We start from the raw sequence: 18,541 nt of genomic DNA, 5'->3' as shown, positions 1-18,541 counted from the left end.
CCACTTTTTTTTTTTGCCCCGCCATTCTTATATTCGCTAGGGTGGTTGTGGAACTTTCTTTCTGTCTCAGCCATGGTAATCAACAGGAGCATTCAGCGCATCATGACTCTGATGAAGTCCAAACATATTATGTGCTCAGATTTGTGATTTTGGTGCCTAATAAGTGTTTGTTGTTATGTCTACAAGAACCTAATCAGTTATTTTCAGATTTCTTATTTAGTCTATGTGGGCTCGAGTAATGTATTCAGCTGCCCAACATGTGGTGTATCTGGTATTGATTCAATTTCGCCGGGTGGTGCGCTGAATGCTCCTGCTAATTCTACCGCAGGCCTTTCTTTTATTGTGCCGGCTGGTGGTAATGGTTTGTCTGGTTTATGCTTTTGTTCTTAACATTCATGTTTTTTAAGGCTTTCTGGTGATGTGTTGTTGTCTTTCTCGGAATACAGGTATTGGGAAATGCGGCAAAACTTATATGAGCTGGATTTCAATGTTGTTGCCGTGAGGTGCATCCCATAATTCAGTCGCTTGACTTACAACTCCTGCCTATAATATCAGTGTTGAGTTGTCTCAACTTAGTACCCTTTTCCTCTATATAAACTACTTGCATTACAAGAGACAATTTTATTACCCTTTCTATTGGTTGCCAAACAGCTATATGTATTCATTTCCTTTTAGCATGAACATAGAAGATCCCTTTCGTATTGCTTTTGTGCCTTTTTCCAATGTATACAAGATAAGGAGGGCATGGTTTTTCAAATATCATTGCGGAGCAGCTCTACAAGTTTGTTCACTGTCACGTACTTTATTTCTAGGTTTTTATTGCCTGCTACTCTTCTTTGTTTCTTCTCATTTGTTTGCCTTCTGCAGGTGTAACTTCGCCATTACATGAAGAATTGGTGGGTTGTCTCCGCTCCTGAGACACAGCACTTTCGAGCGAGAAGAAGCTCATATGTTCCCATCACTTGCTGAAAATCCAACATAAAACTATTTGTTCTTCACTGGCACAGTGACACTCATGCCATGCTATTATTTTGGCTGTCACACGTTTCTTTGGTGTGTTTAAAATTTAAATGTTGATGCCAGAATAATTACCAATGCTGCGATATCTGGCTGAGGGACTGTCAAAGAAATTTCTTTAGTTGTGGTCACCAGATTGGAAGAAGAAGCAGAGTAGTTCTCAGCGGTGTCTTGGTCTATATACTGAATCTTGTGCTGCAACACTAAACCTGAAGCAGAAACAGAATAGTTTTTGACGGTTTCTTGGCAGATACACTATTCTTAGAAACCTGGGGCATTGAGTTGAGGTGAAGAGGGGAATAGGAATGGGAAATGTATATTCTTAGATACACTACATAGGATTGCTGCCACCAAGATAATAAATTCTAGCATGTATATAGCTTATCAGAGAAAGGTTTATCATCTTAACTAAGGAGGATAGTAATGTCATGTGAAGCAATAAACTAATGTTCTTTGCTGATTATGTTTGTTTTTACTTTCTCTAGGTCCCTACATGGATTCTTCGGATGAGGACTACTGATGTTTGGTCGTCACTGGACCATGGTGATGATTTTTATCTGCTTGGTCTCATATGGACAATGGGTTTTGGTCACGTTTGTCTGGACATAATTCTTGGACTCCTTTGTCGCCTATTTGTTTTTCGGGTTTCGATCTTATTGTTCGCCTTCTTCTGAACATCAGCTGGTTCGTCTACTCCTGTCCATGTTAGTTCTACTTATGGACATGCTTATGAGGAGCATCTTCGTCTACGCCTGCGGCTGCTTCTGCCCAGTTTTGTTACTATGAAAGTTACTCATGCTTTATCGAGATGTGATCTGTATCATATGGTTCCATGTAAACTTAACATGCGTATTCTCAAATAATCAGTTTTTCCAATTGCAGTTAGCATAATTTTCTATCCTGCAGTTTACTTTGCAGTATGAATACTTTAACTATTCTAATTTAAAGTACAGTCTAACAATGATAAGCAATTTTAGTTGAGAAATGCACTGCAATTTTATATACACATTGTTCTCTTGCAGTGGGAGAGTCAGATGTATTTTATTATTTCACTTCTTTTACTTCTGTTAATGTTTTCTGAGAAATGCACTGCAATTTTATATACACATTGTTCTCTTTGATTCTATGTCACGACTTTGTTTTCCAAACATGTATCTATGTGTGATCTCAAGTCACAAGGACAGCAGTATGTTTTAACTAACACTGATTACAAAATATGTATTAGATCGAACAATTATAATAGATCAATTTGTATCAATGAAACCCAGATTCTCATTCACGGGCGCGGCGTGCGCCGCACCGAATCTTCCTAGTTGTATCTTTACTCTAGTAAAGATCTCAACTGATGGCGGTGCTCCGCCCACATTCTCTGAACTCTCAAGTCTCGACCACCATTATATCCAAATAATCTGTTTTGAAAAGAAAATAAACCCAGCAAGCCTTTTGTTTTCTTATTTTCCAATAGGGTTAACTCCTTTACATTAGTTGCACAATGAAAATACAAAGCCTCCTACCACATGAAGACAACGAGGGTCGACTGAGCGGCGGCGATTACCCTCCTCTCTCCCCACCCCCCACCCCCACCCCGGCCGGCGATAGAGAGAAACCCGATTCCCGCTTGCCTCCGGCTACCCCACCTCTCCTTCCTCCTCCCGCCGCCGCTAGAGGGCGCGGCCAGGCAAAGCTTAAAGCTTGGCCCTTGCCGGCGGTGGCCGGGCACTTCGCCTCCTCTAGTTTTCTTTTTCGTTTGTTTTCCCTATTAAGCACACCACCTTTGTAAGAATTTCCATAGGAAGATATTAATTTCCAAATCAACTTATTATTAGGAGATTGGGCTGACCTATGAAAGTCCTCTCCCGCACCCTCGCAACCCTAACCCATCTCCACGCCGGGCAAAGCCCGTGGGGCATGGCGGCGGCGGCGGATTTTCCTCCTGCTGCGCTGGGTGGCGGTGGTCAGGACCCTCCTCGATGTTGCGGCACGCCGGTGGTGAGTGGCGGCGATTGGCAGCGGCCAGGTCCTTGATCTGCGTTGCTGCATCTCCCCGCCTCCCGTCGGTGCGAGGTGGTGCTCCTGGGCTTCTCTCGCGGCACGAGGTCGCCCGGGGCACTAGCCCTGGGTTGGATGGCAGAGGCGGCCCTCTTCTTCGCCGGAGATGGTCGGCCTGAGGATGGTGGTGGTGGGTCTTTCGATCTGTCACCAAGTCTTGGCGACGAGGTGGGGAGGCGTGGAAGCCGGCAATGGTTGAGGAAGGCATGAGAATCCGTGTTGTCGCCGGTGGAAGGCGGGCCGGCCGCAAGGCGTCGCCCATTCGCTTGGTGTTGCCGCTTTGCCACGACCGGTCCGGGATGGTCGGCGGCGTCGGGGCCCGACCTGTATAATGGTGGTGGTCCTCAGGTTTCTCTCATACGAAGATGAAGACCCGCCGGAGGCCTGTCCGTCTTGATCTGGCTAGAGTGATGAGTTCCGGAAGGCTCGGCCGGCGAATGGAATAGTGCATCTTTTGCCTGGAGTTTGCTGAATTGGGTGGTATTCGGTCGTGCGCACCCATACTTTTATTCCGACCGTTTGGTTTTGGAGGGAGTGGCGCGAAGCTCTGTTTTGTGTTGACATCAAGTGACTTTTTGGTCCATGGCGAAGTCAGAAGAAGGGAATATCATGAAGGCCAGATTGGAGGAGTAGCTAAGGGAGGTTCAAGTCTCCGCGATGTTGAGGGACTTTCTTGGTGTTCCGGGCTCCGCAGATGAGTGGTATGAAAGTGGGGGCGACAACACGAGTGAAGTTCAGAGTCCTACCTTTCAGGATGAAAACCCAAGGTCTGGTCTTAACTGGTTGTGTCTGGCAATGATCTTGTTGGAGACATTGTTTTGAGAGCGGGGACCATCTTCAGGGTGAAAACCTAAAATCTTTGATCGGGCGATGACGACGCTGGTGCACCGTTCCCTTCTTGGAGACGTCGCTTTTGAAGAGTCTGTATTTCAGGTGTTGTCTTGGTGGAGATGTATTAGGCCTGGAATAGTGTAGCGGGATTTTTGTTTCTTAGTTTTCTTTTTCTCTTTTTTGGCCGTGTCCAACCGTACTGCCATTAGGGTGTTGCGTTGTTGCAGAGGCTGGATGTAATTAATTTTTTATATTAATATATTCCTTTAAAAAAAACTTATTATTAGCACCAGCAAGATTCTTCTTCAACACTTACAAAAGGATTTGGTGGAGAAGCTAGAGAGAAATTTGAGGCTGTCATCTGCTCAAAAGCGAAATCCTGAGATTGAGTGAAAGCAAACAACACGTGATAACTAGTGGACAAAGGCAACATTAGTTCAACCTGAGATCTTTCCAAGATCTCACCAAGTCTCTTTTCTTCAAGACCAACGTCCTCCGACAAAACAAATTTCCTTCACTTTCGGTAGAATCCTTTTTTGTTACCCTTTTCAGTTCTGAGTACTTATCGCGAGTTTAATAAATCTAGACACGTTTTAGCCTAGATTTTATCTAAATCAATGCCAGGTACTTTAGGATCGGAGTTAGTAGCTGTAATAGAAATGTTCTACTGTAGATAAAATAAAATAATCTGTCGCGCACGCCTACGGCAGCCAGGCCTCTGGTGTCAATATCCAACTATCCAAGAAAGCAGAGCATCAAACGAAATCGAACTCTGTGTCAGCAGTCAGCAGTGAGGTCATAGGTCACCCACTGCGGGGCCTCGATCACCAAAAGCAAAGGCCCAGAAAATGTCTGGAGCCTTCTCCCCAGCACTCGGAAGCGAACAGATTCGAGCGTCCGACGTCCTGTTCTTCTTTCTCGCGTCGTTTCGTTGCTGCCGCCCGAGTCCCTCTCCTCCGTCGCCTGGTTTACAAATTCCAATCCCACCTTCCAAGCACTACTCACCCACCAGCGCAACCTGAGCAATATGGCTAGCCCGCAGTGCTGCGCGAACCCACCAACGTTGAACCCTGCCGGCGGGGAGGGCAAGGTCGTCGACAGCTTCGGCGGGATCAGGGCCTACGTCGCCGGCGCCCAAGACTCCAAGGCCGCCGTCGTCCTCATCTCCGATGTCTTCGGTTTCTCCCCTCGCTCAGCATCTTTTCTTCTTTCTTCAAGTTGCTTTGCTGATGATAATAATGACTAACGCCACTTCCCATCTTCTGTTTGCAGGGTTTGAAGCGCCGAGTCTGAGGTATACATTTTTCTTGTGCTTTATTACAATTTCGACCGAGATCTTTTGGTCTAGCAACGACATAGTTCTCCCCATAGTCATGTCCGTAGTGACTAGTGACGGTATTGCTTTTACCCTGCCGTTGTTATCAGGCCATGCGTGTCGTTGAAAACTTGGGCTATTTGGTCCACAGCCGCCATCTTTAATAGAGTTACGTGCCGTGAGAAAGACGGTCCTCGCCACAAGGAAAAATGACATGCGAAATTGCTAATTGGAGTCTAACTGTTCCCACATGCTTTAGGCAAATGGATTATTGCAATTTTCAACGCAATTTTGGAGTAAGATTTTAGCACGGCTGTTAAATCTTGAATTGTTACTAATTCCCTTCTCCGGTGGACTATGCGCACTTTGATGTGTTTTTTTTTTTTTTTGAGAAACTTTGATGTGTTTTCTTTATGGCAAAGACCCCCTCAAGGGCTATTTGAAGTACCACTTCAGTTTATCAGAACCATCAAGTAACAGCTATGAATGAGTTCTGATGTAAATACCTATCTCTTGAAGGAAGATAGCCGATAAAGTTGCTTCGTCCGGATACTTTGTCGTGGTGCCAGACTTGTTACATGGGGATCCATATGTACCTGAAGACGCTGATAGAACAATACAAGTGTGGCTAAAGGAGCATGCCCCGGTTCGTTTTCTCCTGATTCTTTAAAACATTGTTCCTTTTTGTTAATGTTCAATTCGCCCTGTTCCAGTTTATGTTTAACGGAGTGATGAGATTTTGCCTGCCTTAGTATTTTGACTCAGACTATGTTAACCAGGGTAACCAAGGGTAAGGAAGTGATGGTAAAGGAACTGAGTTCTAGCTCAGTGGCAAGGCAAGCGTGTGCGCAGCCAGCCCATCCGGGTTCGAATCCCCATCTCGCGGTAATTTCGCAGGGAGGGGCGAATTTTAAACCGGGTTATCATCCTAGCGTCCATCCGCCGGGAGAGTCTCATCCTACCTAACAACGTATAGCCAAGGGAGGGATCATTCCCCCGTTGGTCAACGTTTTTAGGAAGTGATGGTAAAACTAATAGATAGAAACCTAACAACATGTAAATGTAATGCCAGCATGAGATGACTTTGTAGGAACATGTAGGATATTACCTGTCTGTTTGTTCTCCTTCTCTTCCACCACAGTAGTCAAGCTCTCTTGTGTAAGAAGGATAGCCCACTTAGCTGATCGAGGTTTGAGTCTCCTCATCGCCTAAGAATGAAATCTGGGTGGAGTCCCCCTCCGGTTCAACCTTTACTTTCTTTCGCCAAAGTTCCGAGTGCTATTTATGATTTTACTTCGCTCTGAAAGTAATGTGAAGTGGATACTTACTTTTGTTTAATATAAACTAATATTTTTTCTTTACAAAGATCAAGGCATTTGAAGTGGCAAAACCAGTTATTGCTGCTCTAAAGGAACAAGGAGTGTCTAGTGTTGGGGCTGCAGGTTATTGCTGGGGTGGTAAGCACTGTTGCGTTTTTCACATCTTGACCCAAATTTTAAGCTTTAGCCTGCTAAGAATTGTGCTTCTTCTCTACACATATCAGCAAAGGTCGTAGCAGAGTTAGCGAAAGCTAATGAGATCCAGGCAGCTGTTATGTCACATCCTTCTTTTGTTACCGTTGATGATATCAAAGGTAAATCTCTTCGTTCAGAACTCCAGATACACACTTAACATTGTTCCATTTGTAAGGCTTCTAATTCTTACACTGTGAGTTGTGCTATCTTTCAGAGGTTAAATGCCCCATCGCTGTACTTGGAGCTGAAATTGACAGAACGTCCCCACCAGAATTGGTCAAACAGTTCGAGCAGGTTCTATCCTCTAATTCAGAGGTAAGTTCTCATTTCGCGCCCTGAAATTGGAGTCAACCATGATGTACTCAAGGTATAGAATAGTATGTGATATAAGTATATAACTAAGGCTAAACTAAGTCATGAATGATCAAATTTGAAACTGGCTCTATCAAACAGTATCTTGTCAGAGTATTGTTTGATTGTTCTGGAATTATTACTTGTTTCTGTTTTCTACCCAAGTTCTGTAATCAACCTTTTGACATGAGAGGAACTGTCAATCATACTAGACTTAACACCTGGAAGTCAATAGTTTAATTTGGGCCCCTGGACTGAATGTTTTAGATTTATAAGCAAGTATTATTATCAATCTATATATCCTGTGTCTTGTAAAATGGAACTAGGAAGCTATTTTTACATTATATTCATCAACTCACCAGAAAGTGGCAAAATTATAGTGATATAAACAGAAGAAGACGTACTATTTTGGGGAAAAAATCAGCAAGTATTACGTTAGAATGTCAATAAACTGGGGACACATATTATCGGTAGGACCATAGGAGATTGTTCGGAACTGGAGCTCGAAATCTTTCGTCCTAATATTATGTCTTTGGCTCTGCAGATTGGCTCCTTTGTTAAGATTTTTCCTGGGGTTTCTCATGGATGGGCTGTCAGATACGATAGCGATGACGCAGCTGCTGTGAAGAACGCCGAGGAAGCCCTGAAGGACATGACTGACTGGTTTAACAAGAACCTCAAGTGAACCTGAAGTAGTCGCCCTCCATTAATAATAAGCCATTCTCACTCTTTGCCAGCCATCGTGCAAGAATTAATCCTGGGTTTAGGGTATGGTATTTGCCTTGCATCTTTGTCTGGCGCTGGTGTGCTGGTATTGGTATGCATGTGATTGGTCGTTTGGGGTTCTGTTTGTGCTGAACACTGTACCATGCTCACTTAAATAAAATTTGACATTTGTCTCTATATAACTTTCCTGGTGATTATGTTCTTTTTTTCGTGATCACAGTGATTGGCTTCAAGTGCACCCAAATAAGTAAACTATTTTTTTCTTATAGAAGTAAGACTACCAAGATGTTTTACATAGATGCTAGAGCATACTGAGAGGAGAAACTAAACGAGACTCACGACGGCGCGGCCTGTGTAAATTAGACGAGGAGAGCGTGGCAGCGTAATTATAATCTTCCCGGACGGTTCTCGTGTGGGGTGGCACGACCCATGCACCGATATGATCTCGGACGCACTGCTCGCCGTGACGTCTACATAATGGTGTCTACGTGTCAGCCTTGTCATATGTGTGGTGTGGCGGTAGATGTCCTTGGACGATGCACAATGTAAGATGTTGTTAGAAAAATAAAAAGGTAATAACATTCGGAATGCATGAACTTGTCCCACCGGTTGCAGTTTGGTGCAAATCGGTGGAGAGAATGGTCAAAATCAGCCTAATTGGTAGGCCACGTCGACAAGTGCAGTCATGCGGAGTGCACGTGAGGTTCGCTTGGTTCTAGAACTTTGCATTTAGGACCTGCAGTTGGGTTGTAAGAAATAAAACAGTTCGACAGGAAATATAGGACAAACAACAGCTGGACAGAATTCCTGTGAAATTATGGCAAGCATAAACAATTGACGGGATATGAACTCCCATATCCAATATTGATTCAGTGTGGACACAATTTCATCAGGATTTTGATTGTGTGCACCTAGATCATCACAAAAAAGAAGGTGATGTGCATTCCCAGGTCCAATATTGTACGTTGTTTCCCTGCCATTGCTAGTACCAGCACTAGCAGTGCCCTTGCTCTTGGTTGCTCCTCTGCCCTGCCAGTTGGTTCTTGATCAGTAGCAGCTCCTCTTGAAACATATACTCAAACAACACAGTGAAGAGAACTAAATAGGTGCCATACTTGCTGGACATGAACACAGCCCCTCCCGTGGCGCTCCCCAAGGCGCCGCCGGGGGGCCGATCTCCCTCCTTCCGCCGCCCCCTCCCTCCGTTTCTCTCCCTCCGCCGCTGCCGTCGGCGCTGGCCACGGTGGCGGCGAGGCCCGGTGCCAAAGTGCCCGGGGGGGTTGTTGGAGGCGGCGACCGGCGGTGGCGGCGACCTCTGGCCTCGGCGTGCTCCGCGTCTAGGGCGGCGTCCCTGGATGTGCGGCGGCGGCTCCTCCTCCACGGCCTCCGGCGATGGATGGTGGTGGCGGCGGCTTTTGGATCTTGTGCCCGCCGAGATCCATCGTCGGCTCTGGCCGGCGGCGCGAGGAAGGGGGCGGCGATGTGCGGGGCGAGGATGGCGTGGTTGCGGCTTCCGCCGTCCACCGAATTCTCCTTCATCATCGTTGGTCAGCGGATGTCGGCGTGGGTGCCTGCTCGTCTGCTTCGGGTTTGAAGGTGGTGGTCCTAGGGTTCTTCTTCTGCGAAGATGAAGACCTACTGGATGCTGATCCTTTTCATCTAGTCGGAGTGTTGAGTTCCGGAAGGCTCCGCCTGCGAATGCATCAGCGCATCTTTTGCATGTAGTTTGCTGAATCGGTGGTATTCGGTCGCGCGTACCCATGCTTTTATTCCGACCGTTTGGTTCTGGAGGGAGCGGCGCGAAGCTATTTTCTGTGTTAACATCAAGTGACTATGGATCCATGATAAAAGTCGGAAGAAGAGAATTTCATGAATGCCAGATGAGAGGACTAGCTAAGGGAGGTTCAAGTCTCCGCGCTGTTGAGAGACTTGCTTGGTGTTCCGGGCTTCACAACAGCGGTATGAAAGTGGGGGCGACAACACATGTGAAGTTCAGAGTCCTACCTTTCAGGGTGAAAACCCAAGATCTGGGCTTAACTGGTTGTGCCTGACAATGATCTTGTTGGAGGCATTGTTTTGAGAGCGAAACTATCTTCAGGGTGAAAACCTAAGATCTTTGATCGGGCGACGATGATGTTAGAGCATTGTTCCCTTCTTGAAGGTGTCGTTTTTGGAGAGTCTGAATTTCAGGTGTTGTCTTGGTGGTGGATGTATTGCTGTTGTTAGGCTCGAGATACTGTAGCGGGACTTTTGTTTCTTAGTTTTCTTTTCTAGTTTTTGGCTATGTGCATCCGTAGTGCCATTAGGGTGGTACGTTGTTGCAGAGGCTGGGTGTGATTGGTATCTTTTAATATTAATATATTCCTATTATCGAAAAATACTTGCTGAACATTCACGGCAGGGATAACTAGATGGAAGTGAAATAGTTAAGATGAAAGTAGGCTACAATAACAAGCCATCTATCCGATTCCCATAAAATCCTACCACTATTGGCCCTTCTCAAACATGACAAATCACACGCCTTTTTTTCTAAAGCACATGGAATACTACCTAGCATCACACCCAACAAGAAAATCAACATTAAATCTTCATATGCACGGGTTGATCATCTGCATAGATAATCCCCAAAAAATCCAAAAAAGCAGAGGATCGCGCCTTCGAGGACTCACCGCATATGGGGCCGAGATCGCCAATTATCCATCAACGTCATATCGATCGTCGACGATAGCAACAACGATGGCCTCCACCTTCGTTGCTGCCCGCGCAACTGCCTCGAGCTCTCCGCGAACATGATGACGTATACGAACAAAAAGAGGAGCGGACATTCAGAATCCAGGGAGCTAAATGCAATAAACCAGCGGTGTCGGTGCCTCATCCGAGTCACGCGTGAGTTACACCTGACCCCACTTGATGACGTAGCAGGACGCGTATGCTGGAGTTCGTCGATTTTGACCGCTTTCCACCAGTTTGCATTATGCACTCCCAACGTTATCACCTAAAAAATAAACTAGTTTTTAAGCACTAACTAACACTTATGTATAGTAGACTTATGCCTAACTAGATAATTTTCCTATAAAAATAAGCACTGGTGTTTAAGAAAAAAAAGTTAATTTACTTTTGTAACCACCCCCACTAAGTACTTTACAGTGCCGGCCCACCGCGCACCTCGCGTGGGGTCTGAAATCGGCATCTGGACAGCAGCGAGGTCGCCCGGTGCGAGGCCTCGATCGCCAAAAACAAAGGCCCAAAATCTCGAGGTTTCTCCATTTCTCCCGAGCGCAGATTCGAAACAACTCGCCATCATTCAACTCGCGTCGTCCGCTATCCTGTGCGTCGCATCCTTCCCTTCCTCCTATCCCCACCACCATTAAACTTGCTGTCGCGGCCTGGTCCTCTCCTCTCCTCCTCCGTCGGCTGGTTCCCAATCCAGCCTCCCTGCCAAGTGCCAATCACCCACCCACCAGCGCAGCCTCTTTCAGGATGGCTAGCCCGCAGTGCTGCGCGAACCCGCCGACGCTCAGCCCCGCCGCCGGGGAGGGCAAGGTCGTGGACAGCTTCGGCGGGATCAGGGCCTACGTCGCCGGCGCCCAGGAGTCCAAGGCCGCCGTCGTCCTCATCTCCGATGTCTACGGTTCCAACCCCTCGCCCAGAGCTCTTTTCTCCAGTTCAAATCTAGGTTCCTTCGCTGGGGATACTAACTTCAAATAACGCCACTTCCCGTCTTCTGTTTGCAGGGTTTGAAGCGCCCATTCTGAGGTATGCATATTTTTATTTGTGCTTCTAATATTTCGATTCTTTTACCGGTATATATCTTGTAGGTTAGCAACGACATAGATCTATTCCGTCAGTAGACCGCGGTGCTTAGTTTGCTGTTGCCCATCACTAAAATGCTGTTCACAAAATTTTGGGGTTAAAATCTGAGCACGGCTGTTAAGTTTTCAATAGTTATGTTAGTGGAATTTCCTTCTATGGTGGGATATGCGCTCTTTTGAATTGCTCTTTTTAAGCCAAATACGCCCTCATGGTCATGGGCTATGTTTTTTCTTGATAAGGGGAATATATTAATATCAAGAGATACCAATTACACCCAGCCTTTGCAACAACGCAACAATGGCAGTACCGATGCACACAGCCAAAAAAAAAAAAAAAAAACTAAGAAACAAAAAAGCCCCGCTATGGATGTGTTCTGATGCAATTACCTATCTCGTGAAGGAACATAGCCGATAAAGTTGCTTCGTCCGGATACTTTGTTGTGGTGCCGGATTTCTTACATGGGGATCCATTCGTACCTGGTGACGCTGACAGACCAATAAAAGTGTGGATCAAGGATCATACCCCGGTATGTTGTCTCCCGATTCCCTTTCTCGAGATCTTTACAGGTCTATGATTTGATACCATTACAGTTTTCGTCCCATGAAATTGCTCGCCTTAGTATTTTGATTCAGTTCGTATTAAGTTGAGTAACTAGGGGTAAGGAAATGATGATAAAGCAAGTTCATACAAACCTAACAGCATGTAGGTGGCAGCATGAGACAGTTTTGTAAGAACATGTAGGATATTGCCAATTTGTTTGTTCTCCTTACCTTCCACCAGAGTAGTGAAGCTATGTTGGGTCAGAAGGGTAGTGTGTTCTTTAATCTATCTACTACAAACTAATAAATTGTTCCTTTATACAGGAAAAGGGATTTGAAGAGGCAAAACCAGTTATTGCTGCTCTAAAGGAACAAGGAGTGACTTCTGTTGGGGCTGCAGGTTATTGCTGGGGTGGTAAGCACTGTTGTGTTTTTTCACATCTGAACCTGAATGCCAAGGTTTAGCCTGCTAAGCATTGTGCTTCTTCTCTCCATATATCAGCAAAGGTGGTTGCAGAGTTAGCGAAAGCTAATGAGATCCAGGCAGCTGTTATGTCGCACCCTTCTTTTGTTACTGTTGATGATATCAAAGGTAAATCTCTTCCTTGAGAATTCCAGAATCCGGATACACACTTAACATTCCATTTGTATGGCTTCTAATCTTACACTACGACATGTGCTATATTTCAGAGGTGAAGTGCCCCATCGCTATACTTGGAGCTGAAACTGATGTGATGTCGCCACCAGAACTGGTCAAGCAGTTTGAGCAGGTTCTATCGTCGTCTAACACAGTGGTAAGTTCTCATTTCGAACAACCGGATCTTCAAGTCAGCCATGATGTACTCAAGGTATAGAATAGCCTAAGTTGTCAAACTTGAAACAGCCCCAGTGCCAAACAGTATATCTCATAAGATTACTGTTTGATTGCTCTGGCATTACGTGTTTCTACTTTATTCATAGAATGTGTAATCAGCCTTTTGACATTAGTGGCCATTTTGTAATTAAGAGCATCCAACCTTTACCCCTGGAAGTCACCCTGTACTTAACAATTTTAGATTTATTAGCAAGTATTATTACCCATCTAAACATCTTGTTTCCTGTAAGAAAGGAACTAGGTAGGTATTATTATATTCAACAATTTCCGGAAAGTGTCAAAATTAAAATGATGTAAACGGAAAAGACATAATATATTGAGAAAAATGTCAGAAAGTACAGCACACTATCAATAAACTGGAGACACATTATCGGTATGAGATGTCTGGAACTGGAGCTGAAAATATTCCGTCCTAACATTACATTTTGGGCCTGCAGGCTGGTTGCTTTGTCAAGATTTTCCCTGGTGTTTCTCATGGATGGACTGTCAGATATGACAGCAACGACGCAACTGCTGTGAAGAACGCTGAGGAAGCCCTGGCGGACATGACTGATTGGTTTAACAAAAACCTCAAATGAACCTGAAGTAGCAGCCCTCCTTTAATAAGCCATTGTCACTTTCACTATATGATGCAAGCATCCTGGGTTCATGGTGCGGTATTAGCTATAGGGCCTGCATCTTTGTCTGGCGCAGGTGTGCTGGTGTTGGTACCTATGTGATTTGCTCGTTTGGGGGTCTGTTTGTGCTGAAGACTGAATTATTGCACCTGAATAAAATTTGGCATTTGCAGTTAATTTGAGAGCTGAAGCACTTGTTTCTAAACTACCCTGGTGATTGTGTTCTTCCTTTTTTTCGTGATCACAGTGATTGGCTTCAAGCGTGCATGAATCAGTAAGCAAATCTTTTCTCTTTCCTTTTGAAAGTACTACCTCCATCTGAAAAGTGAAAACTTAGGACTTACATTTAAAAAAAAAAGTCAAACCAAGTAAAAAATTGACTAAACTTCTAGAAGGATCTATCAACAAATATGATATTTTATAGATACCATATGAAAATATATTTCATTATCTATCTAATATTATTAATTTTGTATTTTGCATGTTAATGATTTTTGGTAAAAAATTTAATCAAACTTGAGATAGTTTAACTTTAAAAAAATACTATAAGCCTTAGGGCATGTTTGATTTGCAGGATAGGAAAAACTTAGGAATTAAAAAAATGTAGGATTGCAATGTCAAAGAAAAAACAAAGAATTCTAAAAGGAGGTGTGAGTGGATGGTTGATTTCCTATAAAATCTAGTGCAAGGAATCCTTAGGAAAAAATCCTATAGGAATCAATCCTACAAATCAAACACCCATCATATAAAAAAATTCTATAGGATGTACCCCTACAAAACTCCTATGCAAATCCTTTGAATCAAACAAGCCCTTAAGCTTTAGGATGAAGGTAGTAGTAACCAAGTCTTGTAAGACTACCTAGTTTGTGGCTATTTTCATAGAAAACTAACATTTTTGTTTTTCTCCTGAAAATTACCACACTATTCAGGCCAGTTGTCTCACATTTTGAGAAATCTTGGTCCTGACATACTTGTAGTTCAAACCTCTCATTTACTAGAGCATTTGGTAAATATGTCAGGGTTTATGAGGATATTTTTTTAAAACATAAGGCCCAAAGGCCCGGCTTTATATATAAAACCACAACGGCGCGCATAAAGCATTCAGTTACACCATACACAGGTTCGACAAATACCAAAGGCCACACACATGAAGCACCCTGCTCCATTTACCAACTCACAACACACACTGATACAAGATAGAAAACCGGCGAGAAGAAGGCACCGCTGCTCAAGTCCTCGTCGTCGCATATAGCCTCCTAACCTCGTCTAGCGCCGCATCGAGAAAGGTCATGTTCGTCCGTCTGACTAGTACCCTCCAGCTCTGCGTATAGATAGAAATTTTGAAGATGGCGTCAGCCGGGCTATTTATGATGTGTCCCTCGATAGCTAGCTTGTTTCTAATATTCCAAGCGTCCAGGATTGCACCGCAAAGGTGAACCAGACTAATCTACGCATCCACCCTGACAGCCCTGCACAATGGACAAAAAGTCCCCGACACCAAGTACATTTCAGGAGTTCCCTAACTCCTGCCCACATGAACTTGGCAAGGTGGCACCCGAAGAAAATGTGTTCTCCATCCTCCCATTCCCCACACATGGCACAACTCCCATCTGACGGACCCTTCCGCTTGACCAACTGGTCTCCAGCCGGGAGTCTACCCCTTAGAAGCTGCCAAAGGAACACCTTGATCTTAGGAGGAACCTTGGCCTTCCAAATTTGTTTGAAATGTGCAACTGCCGCCCCCTGTGCCGGTTTGTGGTATATTGAATTAGTGGAGAATTGTCCTGAGCTCTCCAACGCCCACGTAACCTCATCCACGCCCGGCGTGAACGGGTGTAGGTCAAACACCCTGCAGAGGTTGTCCCATTCCACGGTCTCATCTACCCCGAACGGCCGTTGAAATCTAATCCGCCATCCCTCGCCACCATCGCGTACTGGTTGTCGCAGCAGGCAAACAAGTGGGAAAAAATAGCCCTCAGGGGGGCCCGGCCAGTCCACCAGTCTAGCCAGAAGTAGGTTCTACGCCCATCGCGGACCTTATGTCGAGCTCCCATCTTGAAAAACCACTTGATTTTCTGGATGTCCCTCCAGAACTGCGAGCCCGAAGTCGGTACCGCCGGGGAGAACAGATCATTATCCCCTAGGTACTTAGCTCTCAGGAGATCTGCACATAGACTCTCCTTGTTCTGATAGAGCTTCCAGATCCACCTCAGCATTAGGGCGATGTTCATATATTTAGTGTTGAGGATCCCCAAACCCCCATGCTCCCGCCGCCTGCACATCGTGGCCCACTCCTCCATGTGATACTTGCGCTTATCTCCCACTCCTTCCCACAACACTACTAGGAAAAGGCCTAGCCGTAAGATGGGTGTTAGTGGCGCACCAGGAGGGCAGTGCGCCACTACTACTTAGCAGTGGCGCACCGGAAAGTGGTGGGCCACTATAAAAAATGTAGTAGTGGCGCACCTCTTCTGTGGTGCGCCACCACTAAGTTTGACCATGGGTTTGACCCAGCCTTATACATAGCAATGGCGCACCATGTAGAGGTGCGCCACAGCTATTTTATGTAGCAGTGGCGCACCTCTACATGGTGCGCCATTGCTATGTCATGGTGCGCCACTGCTAAGTGGTGCCCAAACATTTCCACACCCCCCTACCGTGGATCGCCTTTTCGGGTTTGGAAAAAATAAAAGAAATAGATAGAAATTTCAAAAAATAAAATCCTTCGAGATGCCCATGTAATATGTCATCTAGGTTTAGTGAAATTTTTTAAAAAATGAATTTTTATATATTATGCAAAATGGCGTCATCTTTCGGTAAAACGGGATTTCTGGTTGCATACGACCTCCGATGAAAAACTTTTTTATATCAAAATCTATCTACGCGAAATTTCTTATTCGAATTCAACCGCCTACGGCCGTTTGGAAAAAAATGGATTCGTCAATTGGAAAACAGAAACAGGACTTTTTTCAGGTTTTAGATTTTGATGAAAAAATTTCAAAAAATAGAAAAAAAATAGCGGTGGCGCACCCATGCCTTGGTGCGCCACAGCTAAGCTTCCCGCCCACGAATTTCAAAATGGCCGGGATTCAAAGTGGAAGGAGCCAGCCACTTACCCCCTCCTCCCTCCTCCCTCCTCCTCCACACATTCTCCTCCTCTCATTCTCCTCTCCTCCTCCTCTCCTCTCCTCCTCTCTTCACCTCTCCTACCCTCTCCTCATCTCCTCTCCTCCTCTCTTCACCTCCGGTGACCTCCTCACTATGTCGACCTCCGGTGACCACCTCCGGTGACCTTACTTTCCGGCGAGCTCCTCCGCTATGGTGACCTCCGGTGACCTTACTCTCCGACGATCCTCACGGCGACCCTCTGGCCTCCATTACCTCTAGCCTTCGTCCTCTTGTTCATCCTCTTCTACATCCTCCATCTCCTCACCTCTCTTCACCTCTCCTACCTCTCTCATCCATCCTCACCGGCGGCTAGGCTAAGAAAAATGAGAATGAACATTGCACAAATAATTCTAGCAACAAAAACGAGAAAAAATAACGAGCCAAAAAAATTTCGAAAAAAATGTGCCAGATCCAGATCTAGAAATTTCAAATTTTAGTAGTGGCGCACCTTGTTTCTGTCTAGTGGCGCACCTCGGACATTTAGGAGTGGCGCACCATGAAGCTAGTAGTGGCGCACTACCTGGTGCGCCACTGCTAAGCCAAATAGCAATGGCGCACCACTAGTGCGCCACTACTAAAAGTTAGCAGTGGCGTGATAGTAGTGGCGCACCAGCAGTGCGCCACTGCTGGGGAATAGTGGTGCGCCACTGAATAGCCATTTCCTAGTAGTGCAAGAAGCGAGCTCTGGAGCGGTTCATCGCCCCATGCGTTGACTCGTGAAGCAGGTAAAGCCCCATAGCAAACATCGGTAAATTGGACAAGCATGAGTTAGTGAGCTCAAGCCTGCCAGCTGCGGCGAGGAATAAGCCCTACCACGGGTCAACCCTATGACCCACCTTCTGTGTGAGAAAATGCCAATCTGCCATGGAGAGCGCTTTGTTGCTGACCGGAAGCCCCAAATACTGCATGGGAAGGGTCCCCAATTTGCAGTTCAGACCATTAGCTACCCTTAGCTTGTCCGAATCAGACACACCAGTGACCACTGCTTCACTGTTGGTATAATTGATCTTCAGACCCGACATATTCTCGTAGCACATGAGGATGAATTATTTGAGGTTGGCGACTCCCATCGTCGTTGGTTCAATCAAGATCATCGTATCATCCGCATACTGTAAATGAGAAACTCCCCCTCGGATCAGGTGAGGCACCACCCCCATTATGTGCCCCGTCTCCTAGGCCTTATCAATAATCGCCGCCAATGAGTCAACAAGAAAATCAAACATGATCGGCGAGAGCGGGTCCCCCTGTCTGACCCCTCGGGCATTCCTGAAGTAAGAACCTACCTCCCCATTCATGTTAATTGTCGTCTGTCCCCCGGACACCAGCTGCATTAGACGATGGGTCATACCGGCCGAGAATCCCTTTCTCAATAGAACCTCCCTAAGGAAGTCTCAATCCACTCTCATACGCTTTCTCGAAGTCTAGCTTGAGAAGTAAGCCCCCCAGCTTCTTCACCTTCAGTTCATGGGCAATCTCGTGGAGCGCAAGAACCCCATTCATGCAGGCTCCTGCCCTTGATAAAAGCAGTCTGACTGCTGTCAATGGTCCTATGGGAAATTAGGGCTAAACGTATCGCATAGGCCTTCACAATGAACTTAAAGATAACATTAATCAGTGCAATAGGTCTAAACAACTTGATATGGTCCACTTCTCTGACCTTAGGGATAAGCGAAAGGATGCCGTAGTTGAGACGAGCAACATCCACCCTCCCTAAGGCAAAGTCGTTC

General features: G+C 45.6%; 2 protein-coding genes across 2 annotated transcripts; both read left to right on the top strand.

The window, feature by feature from the left end:
- Positions 1–4,762: 4,762 nt before the first annotated feature.
- LOC124706617 (endo-1,3;1,4-beta-D-glucanase-like) lies at positions 4,763–7,980 on the top strand. Its single transcript, XM_047238296.1, has 7 exons — positions 4,763–5,075; positions 5,170–5,191; positions 5,732–5,858; positions 6,579–6,669; positions 6,756–6,845; positions 6,941–7,041; positions 7,622–7,980. The coding sequence occupies exons 1-7, from the start codon at positions 4,925–4,927 to the stop codon at positions 7,760–7,762; spliced, it is 723 nt and encodes a 240-aa protein (XP_047094252.1). The 5' UTR covers positions 4,763–4,924; the 3' UTR covers positions 7,763–7,980.
- Positions 7,981–11,158: 3,178 nt separating this feature from the next.
- Positions 11,159–13,823, top strand: LOC124706616 (endo-1,3;1,4-beta-D-glucanase-like). The gene is made up of 7 exons (XM_047238295.1): positions 11,159–11,434; positions 11,538–11,559; positions 12,016–12,142; positions 12,480–12,570; positions 12,658–12,747; positions 12,846–12,949; positions 13,467–13,823. The coding sequence occupies exons 1-7, from the start codon at positions 11,284–11,286 to the stop codon at positions 13,605–13,607; spliced, it is 726 nt and encodes a 241-aa protein (XP_047094251.1). The 5' UTR covers positions 11,159–11,283; the 3' UTR covers positions 13,608–13,823.
- The last annotated feature ends 4,718 nt before the right edge of the window (positions 13,824–18,541 follow it).

This window comes from Lolium rigidum, chromosome 4 (assembly GCF_022539505.1).
Source record: "Lolium rigidum isolate FL_2022 chromosome 4, APGP_CSIRO_Lrig_0.1, whole genome shotgun sequence".
NCBI classification, from domain to species: domain Eukaryota; kingdom Viridiplantae; phylum Streptophyta; class Magnoliopsida; order Poales; family Poaceae; genus Lolium; species Lolium rigidum.
Note: the sequence above shows the minus strand (reverse complement) of the source record. Positions and strands in the feature narration are given on the sequence as shown.